At 39.0% G+C, this 25,876-nt stretch overlaps 1 protein-coding gene across 2 annotated transcripts in view; it reads left to right on the top strand.

Moving 5' to 3' along the window:
• LOC114653348 (solute carrier organic anion transporter family member 5A1) overlaps nt 1-25,876 on the top strand; it is a 223,801-nt gene that overhangs the window by 175,137 nt on the left and 22,788 nt on the right. For both annotated transcript variants that reach the window (XM_051928724.1, XM_028803606.2), the window contains 2 exons: nt 7,152-7,350; nt 11,804-11,963. In XM_051928724.1, the coding sequence (XP_051784684.1) occupies nt 7,152-7,350; nt 11,804-11,963 (359 nt within the window). The remainder of the gene's footprint in view (nt 1-7,151; nt 7,351-11,803; nt 11,964-25,876) is intronic.

The following is a 25,876-nucleotide window of genomic DNA, read 5'->3' as shown; positions in this document are numbered from 1 at the left end:
CATGGCAACTACAGTAGACACACTGTGACAATGACGCACATAATGAAGGACAATGTAGGAGGCGCACTGATTAAACACATAAATGTTTTATTTTTCTTTTCTTCACCTGTGAGCAACGTCTTCCCCATTCCCACAGGCACAACACAGTTCCAATAAGCAAAAGCCCACACAATTCTTCTTCTCTTCCTTTTTCTCTTTTCTCCACCACTCCTCTCCGGCAAACTTCATCCACTACCACCGGACTCTGGCTCCCGGAGTGGTGGCTGCTGGCTTCTTTTATAGCCCACCCGGAAGTGCTCCAGGTTTTTGATAACCTATTTCCGGTTGCACCTCCGGATGTGGCGGAAGAGCCGCCCACATGGGCTTAGGAACCACTGCAGCGCCCCCTGGCGGCACCCCCGGATCCCAACAGGGTTGTAGAGAACTCCATCTCCCATGGAGCCCTGCGGGAATCCGAGGCACCACTGCCACCCGGGGGGGCTGCCATCTAGCATCACCAGGGAGGTACTGTTCAGTCCCTGCTTGTTCCCCCGGACCATATAAAGAAAAGGCGTCCTGGCCGGGCAAGGGCCCCGGCCGTCCGCCTCAACACAGAATGGCATAACTTGCAGTATGAATAACCACACAGAACTGTGACACCAAATGAAAACAGAGCTTTAAAATGGCCATGTGATGACCTCACAAAAGTAACAGTTAAACTAAATCAGATCCAAACATAACAAATAATTCTTCCCAATGAGCTTTATTAAATTCCTAATAGAATTGTTCTTGCTTGTGGACGTGCTGTTTAGTTTCAGAAACTCAAGCAAAAGTGTGCTGCTATGTGAAGCCGATATTTGGCCCTTAGAATTACTAAATGTCTGAGCAGAACAGGAATTTGGGCATAATAAAAGCTTTCAAAAGTTCAATTGTGGGGGCTTCAAGAGGGAAAAACGAAATACAGTCAGATATTGAAATGCTGCCAGTCCATTTTATTAGTGTACTGTGCATTTATTGTTTATTGCAGTGATTAATTAATGCTTTCACATGTGGTTTATAATATTCTGTTTCATAAAGATATGTTAATCCTACACATTGCACTCCTGATTGATTGGGCTTCTTTTAGAAGTTATAGGTACATGGAGTTCCGTAACATTTGTCAGAATTGTATGAGGTGTATTGTATAGTCTCTCTGTCATTTGTTAGTCATGGACACTTGAGACAGCCTCTCCTCCAACACAAGTGCTTTAATTACCTTGTTTTTTTAAAAATATTTGAGATATCCTGCATTTTAATACCCAGGGGGGTTCGTCTGGGGGGGGCTCCTTCCAGTACAAAGTAACTAAAATCTTCTAAAGAACCAAAAAAACCAAAATGGATAATGTGGTTTGGTTTGCTGCAGGCTGCTGACATTAAAGAAGCGACAAACAGACTGTACTTTCTGCCATGCTCTGTAGTTGTGAAGTAAACCTGACCAACACATTCCATACCCACAAGTGGTGGAGCTCTTAGGCCAGCCAAAATCAAGGAAAGTGAGACCGGCAGTGACAATTCTTCACATGCAGCTCGTAAAAGAAAAACAGGTGGTCATTTGTCACGTAAATCTGTAAGCCATATGCAGACATCGTCTGGCTATGAAACACTGCCAGAGTATTGTGTGAAACGATGTACAGAAAATGCCTCCCATTTTAATGAAGCTGATAATTGCAGAAGAAGGAGATGAAAGAAATGAATGAAGTAATAACAGAGGGTTCAAATGATACTAAGCAGGAATGCATAGGTAATTTTTACAAGTGTGTGTTAGGATAAAAGGACAGCGAATTGAATATGCTTGGTGAAAAACCTGACAACGTAAAGCATACGTCGACGTCCCACATTGAGAAGCTGAAACAAATGGCCAATACAGTTTACGACAGGCAGACTGCCCTAGAAAGCAAATGCACAACTCTTTGGAATAAATTAACTGTTTTAGAGGCCACAGTGAAAAGTAATATTTTAGACATGTAGGAATTCCAGAGGGTTTAGGATGTGGAAATCCCATCAAAGTTGTATAGGAATTTTTACTAAAATCACAAAAAACTGCAAATTAAAAAAGCAAAATAGTTCACCAAGAATTTTATTGTTACATTTTATAAACCTTTGGAAAACTAAAATGTTTTGCTCCATTTCAGAAAAAACGTAGTAATTTGTTTTGTAAAAAGTTAGATATACTGTATACATTTACTACATATGTTGCAGTTAGTGACTTTTTGATGCAGATATACAGTATGTTGTTATTTTTCCAGCTAAGCTGAAGAATGGTATTGAAGGACACATATATTATACACATTCAGCATTCAACTCAGAGGAGAGAAGGTGGAGAAAAACTTAAAAAGGTTCAGTCCTACAGTTTTAAAAACCTGAATGGGGATGACCTTGAGCTGGAACAGATCGAATAGAGAATATGAATTAATATGCTAAAAAGAACACCAATTTAATATTCTGTCGTACATGAACCATGAGAAATAGGAACATAAATCCTTGAAATGTTCAGGTTATGACTAATATAAATTCCTTGGACTGTACATGCTTTATAATGAAAGTGCTGTTAATACTCAATACTTAATACTGCATTTTTATACTACTCTGTCATTCATCTGTTTAACATCACTAAATTAAGCAATAATAATAATATTTCCTTCATTTTTCTGTTTTCTGTGCTGTCTTCTTTCTGTCTTATGAAAACAGTTCAAGTGACCTAATTTAAATGTTTATGAATTATGAAGCAAAGGGCTTTGTAAAACTTTCTGGTGCTAACTTACTGTTTAGTAATAAATGTTTTCTAAATAAACAGCTTCCCGTAGGACTCAAAGCAAACAAATTTGTTCTCCTTACACATTCTCTACAATAACTCTGAGGTGAGATCTCTGTCTCCGGCTCACTAGTGTGCCCTATTTATAGCATCCCAGTCCTGGAAGGGGGTGTGGCTTGATGTCATCTCCCAGTGACAGGTCTATGCTGTAGAGGAAACCAGAGACACAGTTAGCGGTAGCAACCCCTTCTGCCCTGCGGTGGTATCACTTGGCTTACCTGGGCCGCTCAGAAGATCTCCAAGCGTGCATGTGTAACAGAGTAAAACAAGTAAGCCCGCAATTCGCTAGCGAATCGGAAATCCAAGAATGGCAATCAGTTTCTGTTTCGTCCGATATTTGGATGGATGACATATCATGGAGGGTTGGTGCGTCTGGGGAAATGTCATTTAATTAAATAAGCATATCTGTACTAAAGCGGTTTCGTTTTGTGGAGACGTGATTCTGTCGCCTTTGCTGACACCGACTGCTGGCAGAGTAGAGCACAGCAAGTTTAGTTTACAGGTTGTGGTGTTCGTGTGCTAGCCACTGAGTCGGGGAAGCCGCTGGGTTTGAGTCTGTGACCGTTATGTGATCTATATTACTGGCACAGTGGATTAGATCAAGTGTAGTGAACAGGTTGTGTTGTTTGGGCGCCACCTACTGACTCTAGGAAGCTGCTGCGTTTGACTCTGGGACGTGCGCCACGGCGCAATATGCACTCCAGTGGGAAGCCGCTGCGTGATGAAATATCATGGAGGGTATATGCGGTGGTGTGGGCAGTCGCGTCTGGGCGGCTGTACAACCTGCCGTGCACGCTTTACTTCAGGTTTAGTTCACAGGTCGTAGGCATGGTAAAGTTTCCATTTAATTCAATAACCCTATTTGAACTAAAGCGGTTTCTTTGTGTGGGCGTCTTCGTTCATTGTTTGTATCCATACGGGGTCGTGTTTGTATCGCTAATCATTGAGCTCCCTCCATTTGGATACGTGCCTCCTTTGCCTGTGCTGTGTCAAAAGCGCTCGTTCATTGTGTTTATTAGAGCAAGTCTAGTTTACAGGTGGTGTTGTTTGGGCGCCACCTACTGACTCTGGGAATCAGCCGCGTTTTGGGAAGCTGCTGCGTTTGACTGTACAGGTTGTGTTGTTTGGGCGCCACCTACTGACTCTGGGAAGCCACCGCGTTTTGGGAAGCCGCTGCGTTTGACTCTGGACTCTGGGCCAGACGCCAAGGCCGCAGTGCGCATGCGCCTCGGTGCGTCCACCATGCATAAATTAACTGTGGTTTAGTAATATAGATAGATGCTTTATAGCTAAGTAACTCTAAGGAATAAGTAACTGTCATAGATTGCTGTTTCTTTTTTATTATTTTTCTTTATTGTTCTTATTTTTTTTTTTCTGTTGACTATACAAATAGACTTTAATATTTTGGTCACAAGGAAAACATAGCAACTAATTATAAATTCACAGCATTCCTATTTTGAGCATGGAGAAAAGGCTAATGAGATTTTTGTCCAACAGATTCATAAAAACTAACTTTGGAATACAATTGCAGAGATTAGCAATGCAGTTAGAATTAAAATTACCAATCAGAAACAAATATTGAACATCACAAGTCACAATACTCTCCCTATATCGGAATGGGTTTCCTCTGAGCACTTTGGTTTCCTCCCACAGTCCAAAGACCTGCAGTATAGGTGAATTTGTGCTGTTAAATTGGCCTATGTGTGTGTGCGTGCGTGTGTGTGTGTGCGTGTGTGTGTGTGTGTTTCCCCTGTAATAGGCTGGTGCCCCATTCTGATTCGTTCCTGCCTTGTGCCCAGTGACTGCTGGGATAGGTTCCAGCTTCTCCACAACTCTGTCCTGGATATGCGGGTTAGGAAAATGGATAGACAGATGGATGGATGGATGGACAGACAAGTTTAATGCACGTTATAATTGTTATTGAACCTTGAATTATGGGAGCAGTCAGAGAGATAAAGGGGAACATCACTCTTCATCACAAATCCAGATTCATCATTACCAGTCATATTATGAAATGGATCTCTAGGTTAATTGGAAAAACAGGTGAAAATACTTTTTCTGCTGCTCCAGTGCAGGATGACCATATATTTTAGCCTTCTTTAATCTATAGAATGTTTCATATATGGAACTCATTAGGTTTCTGTATCTTTATATACCTCTTTTTTGACTTTGTGTTGTCATTCTTTGAATAAATACTTTTCAAATGTATACTTCCAGTGACACTCTACTTTTTCAATGTACAAGTCAGAAACACATTTTAAAGAATGTTACCCGACTTCCCTTACCTCTTATCACTATCTATGCTTAAATGGAAATGTAATGAGGAATGTATTGGTAGTATTTCCAGAGTCTATCAGCTATTTTCAAGGTGTCTGTGCTTAGGCAATGATGACAAATCTTTGCAATATCTTAGGTTAGGAATAGAATTCAACAACATTCACTTTTTTTCAAACTGTGCAGTGCACAACATAAACGTGGACATTGCATAATCTATCATGACTGAAATCAATTAAGATAACCCTAACCCTAACCATGAACTGTGTCATCAAACAACTTCCTTGATTTGGCATATTATTTTTTTTTTTTTTTTGAGTTTTTTTTTGACCATTTTGGGGGGAAGATATTTGCTCATTTGTCAGTGAGTGTTGAATTGGCCCTTAATAGTATTATCTGAAGTAACTACAGTTGTATAAGATTATGCTATCAAAAATGTACTCTAATCTACTGTACGACTTTGTTTGCTTATTAATGTATTTGAATCACCTGAGTTGGCACCCTGCCCGGGATTGGTTCCTGCATTGTGCCCTGTGTTGGCTGGGATTGGCTCCAGCAGACCCCCTTGACCCTGTGTTCAGATTCAGCGGGTTGGAAAATGGATGGATGGATGGAATCACCTGAAAGGATCCTAATTCGCCCTCAAAACTCAAAGAGGATGTCACATATCGTCTAATTATACAAAATAAATCTGTTTTTCCATAAAGGATAAGTTTAGTATAAGTCAATAAGAGTAAATTTCAATTTGCTACCTGAAACTGTGTTCTAAAGTGAAGAATACATTTTAAGACATACCTAGCCTGTTTTTACATTTTAAAACAGAGCTGAAGGGTTGGGTTCAAAATGTAAAAATAAAAGCCCAAAAACGTATTGAACACAGCCATTTTGTTTAAGCCAAAAGTGTTATTGAGTATTGCTTTGAATCTTGAGATGGCAAACATATTGTAAAACAGCATAGCCATGTAGTTTTAGGAAGAAAATAAAAGGCAAAACATTTTTGTACAATTCAGAATTTTTAAAAGGGAAGCTGGCTCTTCTTCATGACACATAATGTTGTTAAAAACCGGAATCATGAATTATGTGTGTCATTTTTTCAGTGATTATTGTCTAGCTGTCTATAAGACAGAGATGGCAGTTAACTCCTGGACAACAACATTCAGTAATGTCAGTTATAACAGCAGCAAGAAAGAAGTGTTTGGGGTGAGATGGATATGCCAGCCTTGGGGCTGAAAGGTCGCCACATTGGGAGACAAGCAATTTGTTGAAGTGCATGGCCCGTCTCCTTTCAAAATGGCTGATTCTAGCAAAAACATGTTGCTTTTTTTTTCTCTCTTCCTAAAACTAACTGGGCACTCTGTTTACAATATGTGTTCAATCTCACGACATAAACCAAAACTTAATAATGTTCTTGGCTTAATAAATAAACATATTCGGTAAGTTTTTTGAATTTTGTTTTTACATTTGGACTCCGAACCTGAAGAACCTCAAACACAAGAACAGACTTGGCTTTTTATTAATTTATGAAAAAAATGCTTCATTTTTTAACACAATTTCATTTGGAAAAATAATATGCTTCATGATTGTGAAGAAGTGACTTCAACTTGAAAACTACCAAACTTCTCTGGTGAGAGTTCATTAACCAACCTGCTGGCCTCTGGATGTGATCAGTTTCACTTTTTATGTTTAAAATTATGTGACAGTCATAATTAACCTTCTCTTTTGTACTGCATAGGGGAGCATTATTAATTATTGATTATGATTCGAATGTATTTTAATTTTAAATGTTAATATTTGAAACAATGTATTGGTTAAATTGTACTGTATTTCTAATACTTTGACCCTGATGCTCAATACAACTTAAAATATACAAAAAAACTAAAGTAGTGTAGTCTTCAGAATTGGACATCTTTTCTTTATCGGGTGATCATGACATTGTCTGCAGCCATTTCAATGCTGATTTCTCACTCCAACAGCTCAGTAAACTGTCTTTTTGTTATAGGACCGTTAACACTTCAATAGTTCCTTTACTGATCTTCCTTTCTTCCAGGGCTCATTATAGTACCCAGTGCTGGGGTTGGCATTGTTCTTGGAGGGTACATTATCAAAAAACTGAAACTTGGAGCCAGAGAATCTGCTAAGCTGGCTATGATCTGCAGTGGTGTATCTTTGCTGTGTTTTTCTACCCTCTTCATTGTTGGCTGTGAAAGTATTAATCTTGGTGGCATCAACATACCATACACGACAGGGTAAGATCTCTTTAATTCAGCTTCCCTCTCCTTTCTATTAAATGTTTAATTTTTGTTTCAATGATTCAATCTTGCAGCTTTCTTTCAGGGAGATATTCTTTGCTATGGCAGCGTATTGATGTAGTCATTAGAGCTGCTACTTCAGGTCCAGAGGCCCAGGTTTGCTTTCCCTGTGGAGTTTGCATGTTCTGCTTGTTTTTCGGGGTACACCAGTTTAGCTTGTTCCATGTTAGGTTAATTGACTCCTACAATGCTTCCCAATGCTGCCATTATGGACTGTAGCACCTACAGCCCTACATTATCTTATGAAGGTTTGAAAATGCATGAATGGGTGGATTTTCTTCACTATTTTTCATCTATGTGCCATTGACTCTGTGTAAAGATACGACTTTTGTCTGAAATGTAAACTCTTTGCAGTAATATCTTATGAAAATTGTTATTACAATGTACATAAGCTTTCAATGGGCGGCACGGTGGCGCAGCGGTAGCGCTGCTGCCTCGCAGTTAGGAGACCCGGGTTCGTTTCCTGGGTCCACCCTGCGTGGAGTTTGCATGTTCTCCCCGTGTCTGCATGGGTTTCCTCCGGGCGCTCCGGTTTCCTCCCACAGTCCAAAGACATGCAGGTTAGGTGGACTGGTGATTCTAAATTGGCCCTAGTGTGTGCTTGGTGTTTGTGTGTGTCCTGCGGTGGGTTGGCACCCTGCCCAGGATTGGTTCCTGCCTTGTGCCCTGTGTTGGCTGGGATTGGCTCCAGCAGACCCCTGTGACCCTGTGTTCGGATTCAGCGGGTTGGAAAATGGATGGATGGATGGATAAGCTTTCAAAAAATGAGTTATAGTGCAACATCCCAACTTAGCATCCAGTTTTTATTTATGGTGGTATTGCATCTTAATTTCTACCTTTCCTAATTGAACAAAGGTTTATGAATCAATGGAAGCAGAAACATGAAAGGTAGCCAATGAGGATTCAAGGCCAATCCAAAGTTGGAATTAGTTATCAAATCAAATCAAATTTTATTGGTCGCATACAATTATAAACACAGTGCAAATTGTAGTAAAATGCTTGGCTACAGAAGCTCAAGAAAACAACTAACATTATAAAAAAACAAGAATCCACCTAACACACACACACATGTACAGTAAGTACTTCTGCTTGGGCAACACGAGAGCCGAGAACTGCTGCTGTCAATAACAGCCTTGTAGATAAGAATATGATGTGGTCAGGCCTGTTCAATGAGACTTCAGGTTATCATTGGGTACACTGGTGATCACACCTATCTACACGCCAACCAAGAAAGTGTACAGACACCAGTTAACCCAACATGAGATAAGGAACGAAACCTGAGTGGTCAATGGGAGACTTGAACCCTGGTTCATGAAACTGTGGTGAACAGCACCAGATCCCCTACATAAATACTAAATGCTAAAATGAATGGTTTCCACCTTTATCCCAAGGCTTCTGGGATAGGCACCAAATGTAAATGACAGTGAAGTAGATATTGTAGAGCCACGCTTGCACCCTGTAGCCATTCCATATTTCAGTGCTGAAGTAAACAGTTATAGTAGGCGACCAGGTACCACGCATAGTGGCTAAGTTTACATCTACAGCACGTCTCCTTTCCACTGAGCCACTCTCCATTTGTTTACTGAACAGCACAGAACTTTAATGGTTCAGAATGAAACTCGGAGCAAAACATATGATATGCTACTGTGCATCTCAAACCAGGACTCTTCACTTCAGATGACAGATGAATGCTAAAAGATTTAAGAGTTACAAAAAACCTGATATTACTTCTTGTGATTGCTAACACGAGTCACTCTAAATTCAAGTGTGCCCTTTCACCAAGTCACACAGATTGTCATATTTAGTCATCACAGCCTTTTAATTTTTATTTCTTTCCCCGTTTTGCTTTGAGAGCATTTGAATTGTACTATAATTCCATCGAGTATTATGGTGGATCACAGAATAACTGGTGTCACTTAGTTACTTTACACAAATACAGTGTGAATTCTCTTAATTAAAACTTCCTTGAGAGATATTTATTCATCCGCATATATCATTGGAAAGTCTATTGTTTTAACATGTCACTTAATCTGAGAGATCAGCACATTAACCAGGAGATAATTGAATTATAAATAATTGCAAAAGAAAAGAAGGGATTTTTTTTTTGCTCTACATCAAAACTCTGGGTGCAGGCTGCTAGGATCCTAGGTGGCTGTCACTGTTGTGTGGACTCCTGTTGATGGTGAATGCTGTCCTCTGGCACATTCAACCAAACATTGTGCATTTGCCCTGTATGAGAAGCAATGGTGGGTGGAGGGTGAGGAGCAGATTAATGTGTTCTATTCAAACAAAACAATTCAAGTGATGTGTTTTGTTCAAACATTTACTCAATTTCTGAAACAAAACAGTGAGGGAAATCATTGATTAAAGGAAAATGCAGATGTGATGACTGGATATCGACCACGGGGGAAAAAAATATCCTCAAAATTATACACCACCATTGCAGCCTTCTAGAAACTTGTTTTTAATTTATTCCTGCTCTATGATTAAATAATTCTTTTCACACTTTAGATGAAGTTGTGTTTTCATTTATTTACAACTGACTTAGCTTGAGATAATTACTGCCTTGGAGATTTAGCATCAAAAGATGTGTCAAGCTGCTGGTGTCACTACATCAGAAGTGAGATTCTCTAGTGAATGGCGTTATCTCTCAGCACTAAGTTGGCATCAGTCTGTGAGGACAGGGGTCTGGTCTGTCTGCCTTTCTGCATACTTTTGGGTATCACCCTTATCTACAAACAGTCACAGTTACTGAATGGATCAAAATGCCCTGAGAATTTTAGACCAGTAGCAGCAGCACTTTGATATCTTGTCAAAACCATCACTTTTTTTTATGAGTTTTTTGCTTCAAATGTGTTTGTTTTGAGAATCAATTACAGTTTCACTAACTATACATACATGTGTACATTGCTAATAATGAGCAACTAGTGTTTTGTCTATAATATTTTATGAAAGAGTAGTGCATTTCTTTTTATGTTTTTTTCCTTACTGTAAAAATGTGAATATTTATATTAGTTGTCAAGATGTACAGAACTTCTTTGTTACAGTAATTAGTCCCTGGTTTGATTAGTCGCTGGGGGGCTGACCGTAGTTACATAACAATTTATTTAAAATGATTATTTTTGTATTTAAATCATTTTCCTTCTCTTTGCTGATGTCATCACTTGCACCATTTTGTTTACTACTTTCCTGTGTTTTCCAGTCATTTTCTGCACTGTTTCTTGTGGGTGCCACCATCTTGTTTATGGCTATGATGACCATTGTTAGTCACATTGTACAGATGTTTTGTAGAGTGCAGCATCATCAGGTTGCTGCTATATGGGATATTGGCACGTTTAGTGAGACATCTGAACTTTAAATAATAAACGAAAGGCTTAAAAGAAGCTATGTGACCTTGTAGTAAAAAGCATTATAGGGTCTTAGAGTTCATGTGACTGCTTTCTGGTTCTCTAGTGTTTGTGAGCATTCCAAAATGACAGATTGAAATCTCATTCAGAACTCGCAGGGTCACTGCTAGCTAACAGAAGGAGGCTATGAAAGTAAAAGGGTGGAATATTTGAGTTTTACATGATGATCAAGTTGGATTGTATTTACAGAGGCTTTACGACAGCCTTGAGTGATGAAAATGAACAGATACAATACACAGACAGTTCAGAAACTCACTGCCATGTTTCTCCTTTTGGACAGAGTAGAACCTGAAGTGCTCAGAGAGCCGTGCAAACTCAACACAGTGACTCGTCAGGGATTCAAAAGTCTTGGCCTATTGAGCTGTGTAACAGTGTGTAGTGTTGACCACTGTGCCACCGTGCAGGCCTAGAATGAAGATGCAAGCCACTAATTCTTACAATTTAAAATTTTTAGAATTTTTGTGTTTCTCCTACTTACACTCCTCCTTATCTTATTTTATGTTAAAACCTTTCTTTTGGACATTTTGTTCCAGGGGTGCTCTGTAACAATACATATGTCACAGTCTAATATATAGTTTTCTAGTGTAAAATGAATATATATCATATAGTTGATATGTGTAAATAACATGCAGTTATGGATTTTAAAACATTCTGGTTTATCATGGTGATGTGTTCCATGTTGTTTTCGCAAGCTTGTGAGAATTTCACTGTACACTCTACACATGACAATGCAACCGCTACTGTGAAAAAAGGTAGTTATCTTCATTTCAGCAACTGATTTGAAATATAAAATGCATTTGCTTAGCAGTTAATTTCTCATTTTTATGTCAAGTGATCTGCTCCATGAAACACCTCATAAAGATGGCTGGTTGGAATCTTGCTTCCATTCTTTGCCACGTATCTGCCTGCCTGACTTTCTCTTTCACAGGCACTCTCCTATTGTCTGTCTGTGTTGAATATTCTCTTTGTCCATTGCATTGTAGGCCGACCCTCTCCATGGCTCACAGGAATTTAACTGGTAGTTGCAACGTCAACTGTGGCTGCAAAATCCATGAATATGCACCAGTCTGTGGATCAGATGGCATCACATATTTCAACCCTTGCTTGGCTGGCTGTACCAGTGTTGGAAACGATAGCACAGGAGTGAGTATGTTTAACCCATACCTGTTCGATATGCATAGAAGTGTTGTTTATTTTGTTTTTGGTTTTATTCATGTCAAGTCATTTGTGACCTCAGCAGTCCATGAATATACCACTAAAGTGAAAATTCCACCTTTGAAACAGTTGTATCTCCTAAAGGACTGCCAGAGACGTAACTGCCTCTACACAGTGTTTTGGAGTACATGCCATAGGGATGATGGGTTGTAAATGCCGGCCTCATCACAGTGTGTAGATTGATAGAGGAGAGTCCACAACTCTCCAAATGTAGATCATAGCAGTCTGAAGAAAAGCCTTAGGAAAGCCTTCCAATAAACCAATACTCATTTAAAATACCCATTTATTTTGGCTAAGTCATAAAAATAACGAAAATATGCATGTCAAAAGTATTCTAGTCTAAAACTCTTTCAGCATACCGAGACGGTGATATATTGTGCTGTCACAAATGAAAGAATAATATGATATGGCATAAGTTATTGATGTCTGTCTTGAGATCTTCAGAAGCTGACCTGATCCTTTTAAACTTGCCAGCTTCTCTCTGGATGATAATCTGTGGTTCTTTTAACAGGGATGGCCGGAAATTAAAGGGTAATTTACCTGAGGTGCTGAGGTCTCCCTACAAGTGTGGAAATCACTCCAGTACAGGATGTTAAAAGGACAATAAAGATACTCTAAAGTTTAAAAAGTTCCTTTAATAATTGAAGAGGTTGGTCTTTCCCATAGAGCTGTGCAGCAACAGTGGTAAGCACTAGCTACCATGCAGCCCTAAAATTAAGATGCAAGCCACTGTTTCTTATACTTGTCAATTATATTTATATCAGGATTCAGGTTAACAAAAAATTCCAACCTGTAAAACAATAGTAAAAAACTTCACATTAACAACAACAACAGTTTATTGCTTGTAGAGCCCAAAAATCACATAAAGAGTGCCACAATGGGCATTAACAGACCCTGTTTTTTGACATTCCCCCCAGCCTTGACTCCCTAAAAAAGCAAGAAAAAAAATACCCTTTGTGGCAGGCGGCCACGGCCATTGCCTGGCTGGGGTACAGAGAACATCCATGAAGACACTACCTTCCCCAGGACCCCAGAGGGCAGGCCCCCTGGGTGCTTGTGACACCACGGATTCCCAAAGCCCTGTTGGGTTCTGTGTGGGTCGCTAGGGGGAGCTGCAGAAATGGCAGAGTTTCTATCACACCTGGGAATAATTCCAGTTAATTCTGATGAGCCATCTGGAGCACTCCCAGGTGTAACATAAAAGGAGCCGCCTCACTCCATTCGGAGAGCCAGAGTTGGGAGGAAGAGGGACAAAGCTTGCCAGTGGAGGCGGAAAGAAGAAAAGGAGGAATACTTGGTGTTTGCTTGGTGCTTTGTACAATGCTGCTGTGGAGAACGAGGGAAAGGAGTTTCCTCACCTGTAAATAAAACGTGTGCTGTGCCCTGGAACTCGTTTCTCTGCTTGTCTGTGTCTGGTTGGGGTGGCAGGAGTGCCCATTGTGGTTCACACATTATAAGGAAGAAAAATGGAAGAAATCTTGGCAAAGGCAATTTGGAGAGAATTACAAGGCAAAATGCAAGAATAGATTATGTCACTCACTAAATACAGAACTGTGCCATATGAGGATACAGAGTTGTTCAGAGTCTTGGAGACCACAGCCAAAAAGCCACCTTTCTCCATAATGGCCATTCCACAGCTGATTCAGTGCTGGGCCGGTCAGATTGATGAAAGGACCCTTCTATCCAATGGTTCCAGCAGTGGCGTAGCTCGAGTTTGCGCCACTCGGGGCGGGGCGGGGCGGGGCGGGGCTTCAATTTGCTGCCCTCCAATGTATCTGAATATGTTAACCTATTTAAATAGAAAATTAAAATGACTTATGGAGAAAAATTAAGATACATTTTGCATATATTTACTGTATTTATATATAGAGAAACAGCAATATTTTTTCACGTATAATTATTTATAAGCATCAACTTATCAAGAATAAAGTACACACGCACTGATAAGCCGTGTTCTGATTATTAGTTTAATATAATTACGCTGTGAAAACCAGAACTGGTGTGGTGTACAAGCGATAGGTGGGGATGAGCAAGAACGCATTCAGATTGTTAATGAAATGAAATTATACATTGTGAATTAGTTGTTTATCTTCCTTGAAATTATTATCGGTGTAATCTTTCTGTTTATTTTTGTTTTTGCCTCACAAATTTCAACTGCTGTGTCTGGTGCCGTCACAGAAGGACAGTCTGAAAATGATTTTTGAAGCATTTGTGGATCATTCATGAGTGATATTTTTCCAAACCCTGCTGCTTACACGTGAAGTGTTCTGAGCCTTTTGGCCAATAATGCCGCCCCCAAAAATGTGCCACCCAGGGTGGACCACCCCCTCTGCCCGCCCCTAGCTACACCACTGGGTTCCAGTGCTCCTTTATCAGAGATGACTTCCATAAGCAAGCAAACAACTTCACAGTAGAACAGTGGCACCAAGTGCAACATGTGAGTACAGAGAAGAGAAACTGAATAGGAGAGTGTTAGTAACAGTTTATAAAATTTCATATTACTTATGTTATAGCACTAATGACTAACCACAGAGATGAGTATTCACAGTTAATCAGCAGCTCTAGTCTGTGTATTTTAAAGTGAAGTTGTGAGTCTTGAAAAGCTGAGATTGAAGGGGCATCTCTTATAGTAGCAGGTTGACCATTTCACAGTTTAGGGGCCCTGTAACTAAAAGCTCGACCTCCCACTGTTATTTTATTAATCCTTGGAACCATAACCAGACCGGCATCTTGAGATCTTACTGTGCACTCTGGTTTGTAAGTCATGATAAGTTCAGATAAGTAAGCCGAACCTTGGCCATTTAAGGCTTTATATGTTAAAAGGAGGATTTTAAAATCTGCCCTAAACTTAAGTGGGAGTCAGTGTTAGGATTTAAGAACTGGAGTTATGTGTTCGTATTTTCTTGTTCTTCAAACAATACTTGCAGCAGCATTTTGTATTAACTGGAGGCTGTATAAAGAACAATTTGAACATCCAGTGAATACTGCATTGCAGTAGTCAGCCGTATTAGAAATAAATGCATGAATTAATTTCTCAATATCCTACTTATTTAGAAAACACCTTTATTTTGCAACATTTTTAAGATGGAAAAAAACATGTTTTGGATGGCTTTGTAATATGTGATTTAAAAGACATGCTAGTGTCAAAGATAAATCCTAGATTACTGGCTATTTCAGTAAAACTAGTGGTGATTCCAACTGAGTTAAATAATGACAAAATATCACTGTGATCAGCATTATTCCCTTCAATATCCACTGCTTTAACTCACTAATACATCTAATTAACGACAACATCTGAGAAATGTGATTTGGTCTGATTGAAAGGTGTAACTGGGTGTCATCTACATATGAGTGAAAATTAATGTTATGTTTCCTAATGAGAGATCCCAGTGGAAATATGTAAAGTGAAAACAGTAAAGGCCCCAGTAATGAACCATGCGGGACACCATATCTCACTTCTGTGTATAATGACTGAGTACTGTCAGCACATTTCTGTACATACTGGAATTGATCTGATAAATTAGAACTAAACCAGGCAAGGACATTGCCTATATGCGCAATGTCAGCTTCCAGCTAGTGTAGTAAGCTAGAATGGTCAATGGTGTCAAATACTGTGCTTGTGATGTGTAAGGTGAGAATGAAGTTGATTGGTGACTACTTTTTCAAGTATTTTAGATAGAAAGGGTAAATTTGAAATGGATCTATAATTATTAAGTATATGTCAGCCTTGGTCTGACTTTTTAAGCAGTGGATTGATGACCGAGACTTTTAGTATATCAGGTACTCTGCCATGCAGTAATGAACTATTGATAATGCTAAGAATAGGTGCTACAAGAACATGTGTTGCGCTTTTTACTAGTTTTGTTGGCACTGGATCTAGGAAACAAGTAGTACGTTTCATTTTAGAAATTAAAGTTCATATGAAATCAATACTGCAGTGTAAAAGAAGTAGGCAATAAAAAGTAAAAAAAAAGACTTTAAAAACCACCTTGAATAACTGTAGAGGTGGACAGTTGAACAAGCAACCTAAAGACTAAGTCAAATGGGGCCAGGTGACATTCTTTATTCTGCTGACATTGCACTCCCCCTTGTTAATGGCCTCTTTATGTAAATAAAAGAATATGATTTACTCATGCATCATAAGCAAGAAAATGGTTTTGAATGCAGTCACAATTTACAGTTTGTTTTAAAATGCAGAGGCTCACCTGTGTGCCAGAAGTCTTACTAGCCTCAGTAATTACTGATATATTTTTAAGTTTAACATTTAGCCCATGCAAGTCAAAGATGAAAATGAAATTCAGACAGTACCAGAGAAGAAGTGGAAATTAAAGACAGCTTCCCCGTTATAGGAACCCTGGAATAATTAACATGTCTACTGTGTGTACAATACCTGGGAAGTGGATTTAACCTGGATTACTTCAAAGAGCCTATTTCTGATAGATTTTGAAACAAAACAGACTTAATTATTATTCAACAAGGTCATAATGCTTTTTTATTGAAAATGATGTTTGATGAACATATAAGAATCCATCTTATACTAAAAATGACTTGATGTTTGCAACTCATTATGGCTAGAATGAGGATAGGACTCTGTAATTTACTTGAAGGTGATTTAGGAAATTGGAAAGAAAAAAATACAAATGCACACGGGGTTCAGACCATAAGGTCGTCAGAGCTAGAAGTATTGATTTCAGTTTTATGGATGTAACCAGATCCATTATTTTTGATCATAAAAGTTTTATAACCTGACTGGGATAAAAATACTATTACGACTAATATATTCTGCAAACCCCACTAAAAATCCATAAAAATTTGTACTTAATAAATAAATCTCAGTAATGATAATGAGTTTCCACGGCTGTTATAAATGACAACCACTTAGATTTACAGGAGTGAATATGTGCCCTTGGTGCAGAAAAAAAAATTAAAATGAATTCTAATGCTTCAGATTCATTAGAATTGTGTCAAGGAAGGAAGGAAGGAAGAAAGAGAAAGAAAGAGAAAGAATTGCAGTGAGTACAGTTTACAGATACAGAGATGAAGACAGGACAGGATGAGAACACTAAGTGGCTTTTCTGTTCCTGATATTCATTATCTGTAATTTGACCACTAACAGAATTTGAAGGTCATAAGTATTATCAAAATAACTTTCCAGCATGGTTATTTGCCAGGATCTCTGTAGGACTGTACACATTACATATTGGACACACATTTCTTGTTTACAACATGAGTGAAGAATAAAGCAGTAAGTTACAACTGTTTATTAGCACACTACAGGTCTTTAAATCTGTACCGCTCTCAGATCCGGCACGATTATAATAATTAAATAATCCGGGGCACGAGTGACCAACATTACTTTCTACTACACCACTTCAAATTATAGAGACACACCAGCAAGAGCAGGATAAAGTTGAAATGATTATTGATAGACAATACACATTATTACAGGGACAACAACAACAACAGAAAACCTTATATGTATAATATCACGCTGCAGCGCTCCCCCTCCCCGCACAAATCACAACACAAACCCTAGAAAACATACATTACTAATAAGGATTTTAGCAGATGGAAAACACAAAAAAAAGAACAATGAATTCATAGTTTTTTTAAAGTCTTATCTGAACCGTAGCGTTGAGCTCCGTCTAGTGTGGGGAAATGAGGCGCCGACCATATATCTTATTCCGGGAAATGTATTTGATTAACAGTTCCTAGTGCTGGCCCGTCAAGTCCTCTCCCGTATGCCTTCCTCTCGAAAGAAAAAATAATTTGGCTTTCAATGAACCCGGGTTCACCTGACGATATCCAATAGTGTTAATCCTTTCCCTTGTGCCTTTTCCTGTTATGGCTTCCTCCTCCTCTCTCCTTGCTCCTCTTCTTTTTTCCCGCCACCTATTTACAAACGGATAGCTCCTCCCCGTACAGTCTGTTGGCCCTCCAAGCCAGGAGCTCCCCTCCCTCTGTATCAAGGGCTGGCCTTGCACATAAAGGCGTACCACTAAAACAGATATGGGAAAAGGTACAAACTTACAGGTACATAACACATATTCCGGTCGACCGTTACAGAGTACAATGAAATTTGCACTGGTAGTCATATCTCGAGAGAGATATCAGAGAAGTTGGTGACAACTTGGTTCAAAGTACATATTCATATCTCTAGAAACTGCACTGAGTATAGAAATGCCTAGATGTTAGTGTGTAGCTTGTAGATGTTGTAATGTAAAAAGTAATTTTGAGACACTTAAAAAGAATTGAAAGGTTTTCCAGATGATGGCGAAATGAAATAAACTAATTCATATGACTGAAACAAATAATTAGCAGGTATAGGAAATGAACATTTGTGATGGGTGATGGAACCTGACTGTAAACAGTTACCTTTCTCCCTCCTGTATTCTGACAAAGAGTAGCGAACCATTAGTATGTGCTCCGTCAGATTCAGGGAGTGTTTTTATCTTCAAGCCATAAGACTACTCAACAGCAATTCATACTGATAACTGCATGTGTGGAACTAATGTGTGTTTCTTATACATCTAATTTTTGTTCTGCTGCATTTAATATTAGTAGTTGTAAGAATCTCATTTTACACAAGACAGTACACTTGAACTGGAAATGAAAGTGTTAAGCTACATGAAGGAATAATGGACAGTAGTAAGCCAGGGCTATGCTTTTCACAATAAAACACCATCCAGGTTTTTGGTAATAGAAAATTGAACAATTTTTTCAACAAGGTTCTCTCATATTAGAGATGGACATTGAAAGAGTTTCATCTCCTTATGTAGAAAATTGGCAGTAGATGAATTGTAGCAGTCCCAAGGTGAATAAGGTGAAATGATGAGCCATGATCAGCCTGGAAAGGGCCATTAGATGCATATGTCCTTAAGAAAACGTATTGGGTTAAGTGCCCAGGAAAATACCAATATCCGTACTTAAGTAAATTGATTGTGAATTCAGACACAGTGGATTCAGAATGTATTTAGACGCCTTTACTTTCTGCACATTTTATTGTATCATAGATTTAAAATTTAATTTTAGATGGATACATTTGCCATTTCTGTCCATCGATGTACACTCAGTAAAAACTTATTTTCAGGTTTGCAAATGTATTAGAAATAAAAATTGAAATCTTTAATTTATACAAGTAATGTTGTTAAAGAACTCCAAATTTTAATTCAATGCATCCTGTTTGCTTTATTCTCCCTGAGATGTGGCTAGAATGTGTTGGATTCCCCCTGTGGCAAACTGAATTGATTGGGCATCATTTATTAAGCACACACTGTTGTAGGTAAGGTCCCATAATTTTCAGTGAATGTCAGGACAAAAACCAAGCCATGAAGTCCAAGGAACTCTCAGTAGACCTCTGTGATAGAATTGTGATGAGGCATAGATCAGGGCAAAAGGATAAAACCATTTCTAAAGCTTGGAGTGTTTCCAGGTGGACAGAGTCTTCAGTAATTGTGAAATGGAAGAAGTCTGGAACCACCTGAACTCTTTGTGGAGTTGGCCAACCAGCCAAATTGAGTATCTGGGCAAGAATGGTCTTGGTCAGGCAGGTGACACAGAACCCTTCAGACGTCCTCTGCTGTGATAGGAGAAACTGTCGGGAGGATCATCTCAGCAGTGCTTCATCAATCACGCATTTATGGTAGAATGGTGAGATCAAGCCACTTGTGAGTAGAAGGCATATAACAGCCTGCTGTTAGTCTGCTAAAGAGCATTTAAATGACTGACAGTATGAGGAAAAAGATGGTCTAACAAGGCAACAATTGAACTCTTTGGCCAGAACACCAGGGGCCTCATGTATAACGCCATGCGTAGAACTCACACTATAACATGGCGTAAGCACAAAAGCGGGATTGTGCGTACGCACAGAAAAATCCAGATGCAGGAATCTGTGCGCACGCATACTTTCACGTTCTTCCACTACATAAATCCCGATTTGCGTGAAAAGTAACGCACGTGCACGCGCCTTCTGTCCCGCCCCAACTCCTCCCAGAATTACGCCTCTTTGAATATGCAAATCAATATAAATAGCCTTCTGTGAAAAGACAATGGGAAAAGCACAGGGGAAAATATAAGAATTTCAGCGAATACCAAGTGGAGGCAAAGGAAAAACGTACTATTTGTTGGTTTAAACAGTGGGATAATCAACAAAAGAAAGTTGATCGAGTGACAGAGTGTCGGAAAAACTCGAAAGATCAAATTCACAAAGTCGCACAGTGCCCGAAATAAAAAAGAAATCACATATCAAAGTCGCTGTGAAAAGGCGAGTCGTAGCCCACCGTCTGAGTGTCATATGAAAGCGTATTAGGGTACAAACAAAAAACATAGGCACACAGTGGGAAAAAAGCACGAAATGTCAACTTTAATCTCGAAATTTCCACTTTAATCACGTAGTTTATTTTGCCATTAAAGTTGAACATCATAAACTTCATCTTGAAATCGTTTATTTTACTAGTTTCTCAAGTAGCACGTTAAATGCTTTTTTCTGTGTTTGATCTTCTATGTGCTCTATGTGTGTGAATCACTACGTGCTTCCGTTCTTTCTCTTTCTCCGACAGGACACAGAATGCATTACATTTGAGATACTACAGCTCTCTGAATAATTAAAATACAGAGATGTATACGTGATATCATTTTCATGATGATCGGAATGAAAGCATGTTATTAAACATGGGAACACGGTGGCGCAGTGATTGTTCATATCTCACGCAAGAGGCTTGCTGCACCATGTGTGACCTTCGATTAAATAATTTATTACAGAAGTACTGTCTCTTTCAAACGTACTAACCTCCAATTCCGGTCCATACTTTTCTTTCTCCAATCGCCACACAATCAGCTGTGTAATAGACGTTAAGCCATTTGTAAGCTTAGAACGCCGATTCTTCAAAACTTTTAAGGAACATTGAAATATCTTCGTAGTACATGTTTCATTATTCTATTCGTCTATCCTTCCAGTGTCGCGTCAGCACCAGCAAGAATACAGCGCAAGGCAGGAGCTATCCTTGAACTAGCTATACGCTGCGGCACCGTGTCCTCACATGTTTAATTATTAGCAATACAGATTATTTAAATGAAGTTAAAGTTTTATCTGTATACTATAAGCAACATATTTTGCTGCATTTCATCTTAAAAATGATATTGTCATCATGCGCGCTTTATAAAGTAGCGCAGGTTGTGCAATATTATAACTGTAGTGCAAGTTTACAGTGAGGTGATTGAGTGTGTTTAGAGTTCTTGGGATGAAACTGTTTCTGAAACGCGAGGTCCGTACAGGAAAGGCTTTGACGCTTTTTGCCGTGGTTGAGGTAGTGTGTACTTGAAACTGTATACCGATAATTCTCTTTCCGATCATCTGCTGCTGTGATTCACACTCAGATACAGTGATATAAATACTCCGAGTGGTGCAGTGAGAGTAATATGGAAAAAGATGATCCGCAGTGGCAACCCTTAATGGGAGCAGCAAAAAGAAGAACAAGATGCAGTGAGCGTAACAACGCTAAAGCAGTTCTGGTATTTGGAATACTATGGCTATTCCCTGGCCCATTATATTGCAGCAGGTTAATTACAATCAGATGCATTACACTAATAAACAATATGCAGTTAATTTCAGTGTATTTATAAAGTCGCGTCAGGAATGTGGAGCTAAGAAAGAAAGGATGAGCACACAGGAACAGTAGTTTGACCATTCTGTGGACCATTATATTGTTACAGGTTAATTACAATCAGATGCATTAAATTTATGAACGATATGCGGTTAATTTCAGTGTATTTGATAAAGCCGCCGCCGTGGATGTGGATCTAAGAAAGAGTAACCACATAGGAACAGTAGCACTGCTTTGACGCTAGGTGCCGCCAGTCTGCAAAACCGGGCGGATAAATTGCGTACGCCAAGGAATGAATTACCGTGGAAATGTGCGTGGCTTTACGTCAAGTTTAGGTTTTATACATCGCGATTTGAGCGTGGAAAGGTTCGTACGCAACATTTCTGTGCGTACGCACCGTTTATACATGAGGCCCCAGGTGCTGCACTTCAGCTGCCTAATACCATCCCTACAGTGAAGTGTGGTGGTGGTGGCATCATGCTATGCATGGGGTTTCTTCTCAGTGGCAGGGACAGGGAGACTGGTCAGAACTGAAGGATGAATTCAGCCAGATGCAGAGAGGTTCTTGAAGAAAATCTGCTCCAGAGTGCATGTGACTTTAGACTAGGGTGATGGTTCACCTTTCAATGTGACAATGACCTGAACCATCCAGTCAATGCCTGTCATTGAGTGGCCCAGTCAAAGCCCAGAGTTAAACTCCAGAGAACATCTGTGAGGAGACTTGCCAATGGCAGTTTCCAGATGCCTCCCATTTAAACTAAAAGAGCTTGAGAGGATCCAGCATGTAGAATGGGATAAACTGCCTATCTATCTATCTATCTATCTATCTATCTATCTATCTATCTATCTATCTATCTATCTATCTATCTATCTATCTATCTATCTATCTATCTATCTATCTATCTATCTATCTATCTATCTATCTATCTATCTATCTATCTATCTATCTAAAAGGCACAAAGCTGTAATTACAGCCAAAGGGGCCTCTACAATGTACTGAATTAAGGGTCTGAATAGTTTTTTTCAGTTTTTGATTTTTAATAAATTTACAAACCTTTCTGAAAACATTCAATTTGTTTCAGTTTATTTTTGTATCATGTTTTTCACTGAGCACGGTAACAAGTTCTCAGGTAAAATATAAGTATAAACATGTTTTCAATTTGTTATTATAGGTTATTAAGTGCAGATTGTAGGGCAAAACTGGCAAATGTATGCTTTTAAAATTAAATCTACAATACAATAAATTGTACAAAAATTGAAGGTGTCTGAATGCTTTCTGACTCCACTGTATGTGCAGGAGCAGGTGACAATGACAGAGCCAAGTGCAGATTTGATTTTTTTTTAACTTGTCATTTCTTTAAAGAAATAAATAAGTTAAACACACAAGAGTTGTCCGAAGTAATATCGTAGAAAAATATTTTCTTAAATTACTATAGCAAGTGGTGTAGGTAAGAGTAGCTTGTTTATGCTGTAATCATGTAAATGACTTTAAAAAATAGTAAGAAATAAAGGATGCATTTTAAATCGAGACTTACTGTTTCTTAAAAATAGTATTTTTAAAAGGTAGACATTATGGGAGTCATTAAGAGTGGCTATGATAACTCAGGGTTCTGCTGTCCAATGCCTTCAGCCACCAGCCTGCTGCCACAGCAATTCACTGAAAATCATGAACCTTAGTACTGTAAATCCAACAGGGCTAATTCATCACCCTCTTATATTCCTCTTTGTTTTGCCACTCTGCTTCTTTAAGAATTTTTTAATTGTTTCATTTTCATCCTCTAACCACCTGATCAGTAAAATGGGGAATACCTTTTGTGTGTTGGCGTCATCCATGGTACTCTTAGCAGTTCCTGCCTATATGTATTTGTCCAGACTGTCATGATAATAATAAACACAGATTTTGGCTTTGTGTTAAATGAAATGACAATTAGTCCAACATTAAAAATGTTCAGCTCCTGACTTGTACTGTATTACTTTATATCGAGATCTTAAAAGTTTTGTAACTCCAACAACCTGATGGGACCATTATACTCCAGCTTCAGAACATAATATATCCAGTTGTGAACCGTCTCTACTTTGAGTAACTAATGGTTCACAAATAGCAGCAAACTCTTAAGTAGTCAGTGTTACTATTAGATTAAACCCTAGTGATGCATATAAGAAGAGTAAATCACAGCACTTTACATACCAGAATATCAGAGAGCATCCTGGGTATCTTTGACATTGCTTTCCAGTGGTTTAGGTCTTAACTGAGTGCCAGGCAAATGCCAGTCCACCATGGCACCAGTTGCTGAAGGATTTCCCTAATGGTCTGTCCTGGGCCTTTTGATTTTCTTTATCCACACACTTACACTTGACCTTGATATCCTTAAAGTTTGATGTTCAGTTGTGATTTTACGTGGACAAATCTCCAGTTAACTTCAGCATTAAATGTTGATGTTCATCCTAGATCTTCTCACTCATAACCTGCCCTTGGAGAAATGAACTGCTGTAAGAGCACAACGTCTTAAAGTTAACAAAACAGAGCTCATGATAAATGGCACTAAAGCCCGACCAAAAAGAAAGATATCTAGTGAAATGTAATATGGCTCATTTTGCACTGCTACGTTAAACATTCAGACGATTTAAAGCTGACAGACTCGATTAGCTACTGGTAACAGAATTAACATTTTGTGAACAACTTATGTCTGACTACCAGCTGAAAAATTTTACCTTTGTAATGACAAACCTTGGTCTTATTTTTTTATTCCTCTACAATATCCATCCATCCATCCATTTTCTAACCCGCTGAATCCGAACACAGGGTCACGGGGGTCTGCTGGAGCCAATCCCAGCCAACACAGGGCACAAGGGAGGAACCAATCCTGGGCAGGGTGCCAGCCCACCACAGGGCACGCACACTCACAACAAGCACACATTAGGGACAATATAGGATCGCCAATGCACCTAACCTGCATGTCTTTGGACTGTGGGAGGAAACCAGAGCGCTCGGAGGAAACCCACGCAGACACATGGAGAACATGCAAACTCCACGCAGGGAGGACCTGGGAAGCGAACCCAAGTCTCCTAACTGCGAGGCAGCAGCGCTACCCACTGCGCCTCCTCTACAATATTTGTATGTTAATCTTTTTTTTTCTGCGACTAAAAAAATTGTCCATGCACTTAGAGTGTCTCCTACCAGACTGACATGAAGTGCTTAGCGCTGAGCCTCACTTTTTGAATTGTGCAGTAGCTCTGTGAAATATGAGGTGTACAGTTATATAGTTCTTAGTCATGGCAGTCACTCTGGAAGACAATATTCAGTATAAAGAATTACTGAGTATTAAATTCAGCATTTCGTTTTTTATGATTTGGTTTTAGAAACAGCATGTGGTCACCATCATCATGTAAGCAAGTCAAAAACAGAGATGCTTCCAGTTTAAATCACTTCATAATTGCATTGTGGCAGCCTAAATTGTAATCGCGTAGAATTGTGAAGTGTCTAGTGATTCTCCCCGATAGGTTCGAAGCCCTTTGCTCATCCGTGTTTCCTCCAGACTCTTACTTTTCTTCTCACAGTTCAAAGAGGTGCTCTTAGGCCGATTAATGATTTTTAATTGGTGTGACTAGTGTTTTTTTATTGCTAGATAAGCTCCAGCATCATACATCTCTTGTCCAGGGAAAAGATTAATTAGAGTACAAATTTGAAAGGAAATTGAATTGGGGGTCTTTCAGATTAAAGTCACATGAAGTCTTGACATTATTACAAAAACCAAGGGTCTCCTATTTCAGACCAAATTGGAGTAGAGTGTTGTACCATGTTAGCCATAGATTGATACAGGAGAAAGTAAGGTGAAATGACACCTTTTGCATTTGTAATCTATTTAGTTAGCCAATGAAAGGTGTCATTTCACCTTACTTTCTCCTAGACCAGATTGGAGTAAAGAACATCCTGACTGCTGTCTTGAAGTCCAAAGAAAGAAATGAGTTAAGAATATGACCAAGCAATCATCTATAATACATGGCGAATGGTGACAGGATGTGTTAATAAATAACTCATGTGGATTGGTACATTTAGACAATTCAGAAGAAAGGGTTCAATTTTGTAGGTCCTAGTCCATCATGAAGTGATCAGTAGTCTAAAATGAACACTACACTTCACTTCCTTCTTTCCATAACAATAAAGTTTATCAGATATTCAAACATAATTCAGTTCAGCTTTGCAGATGTCAGAGCCTATCATGGTAGCACTTGGACCAA

The sequence above is a fragment of the Erpetoichthys calabaricus genome, chromosome 6 (genome assembly GCF_900747795.2).
Source record: "Erpetoichthys calabaricus chromosome 6, fErpCal1.3, whole genome shotgun sequence".
Lineage (NCBI taxonomy): Eukaryota > Metazoa > Chordata > Cladistia > Polypteriformes > Polypteridae > Erpetoichthys > Erpetoichthys calabaricus.
The sequence above is the reverse complement of the archived record's forward strand: the minus strand, read 5'-3'. Positions and strand labels throughout refer to the sequence as shown.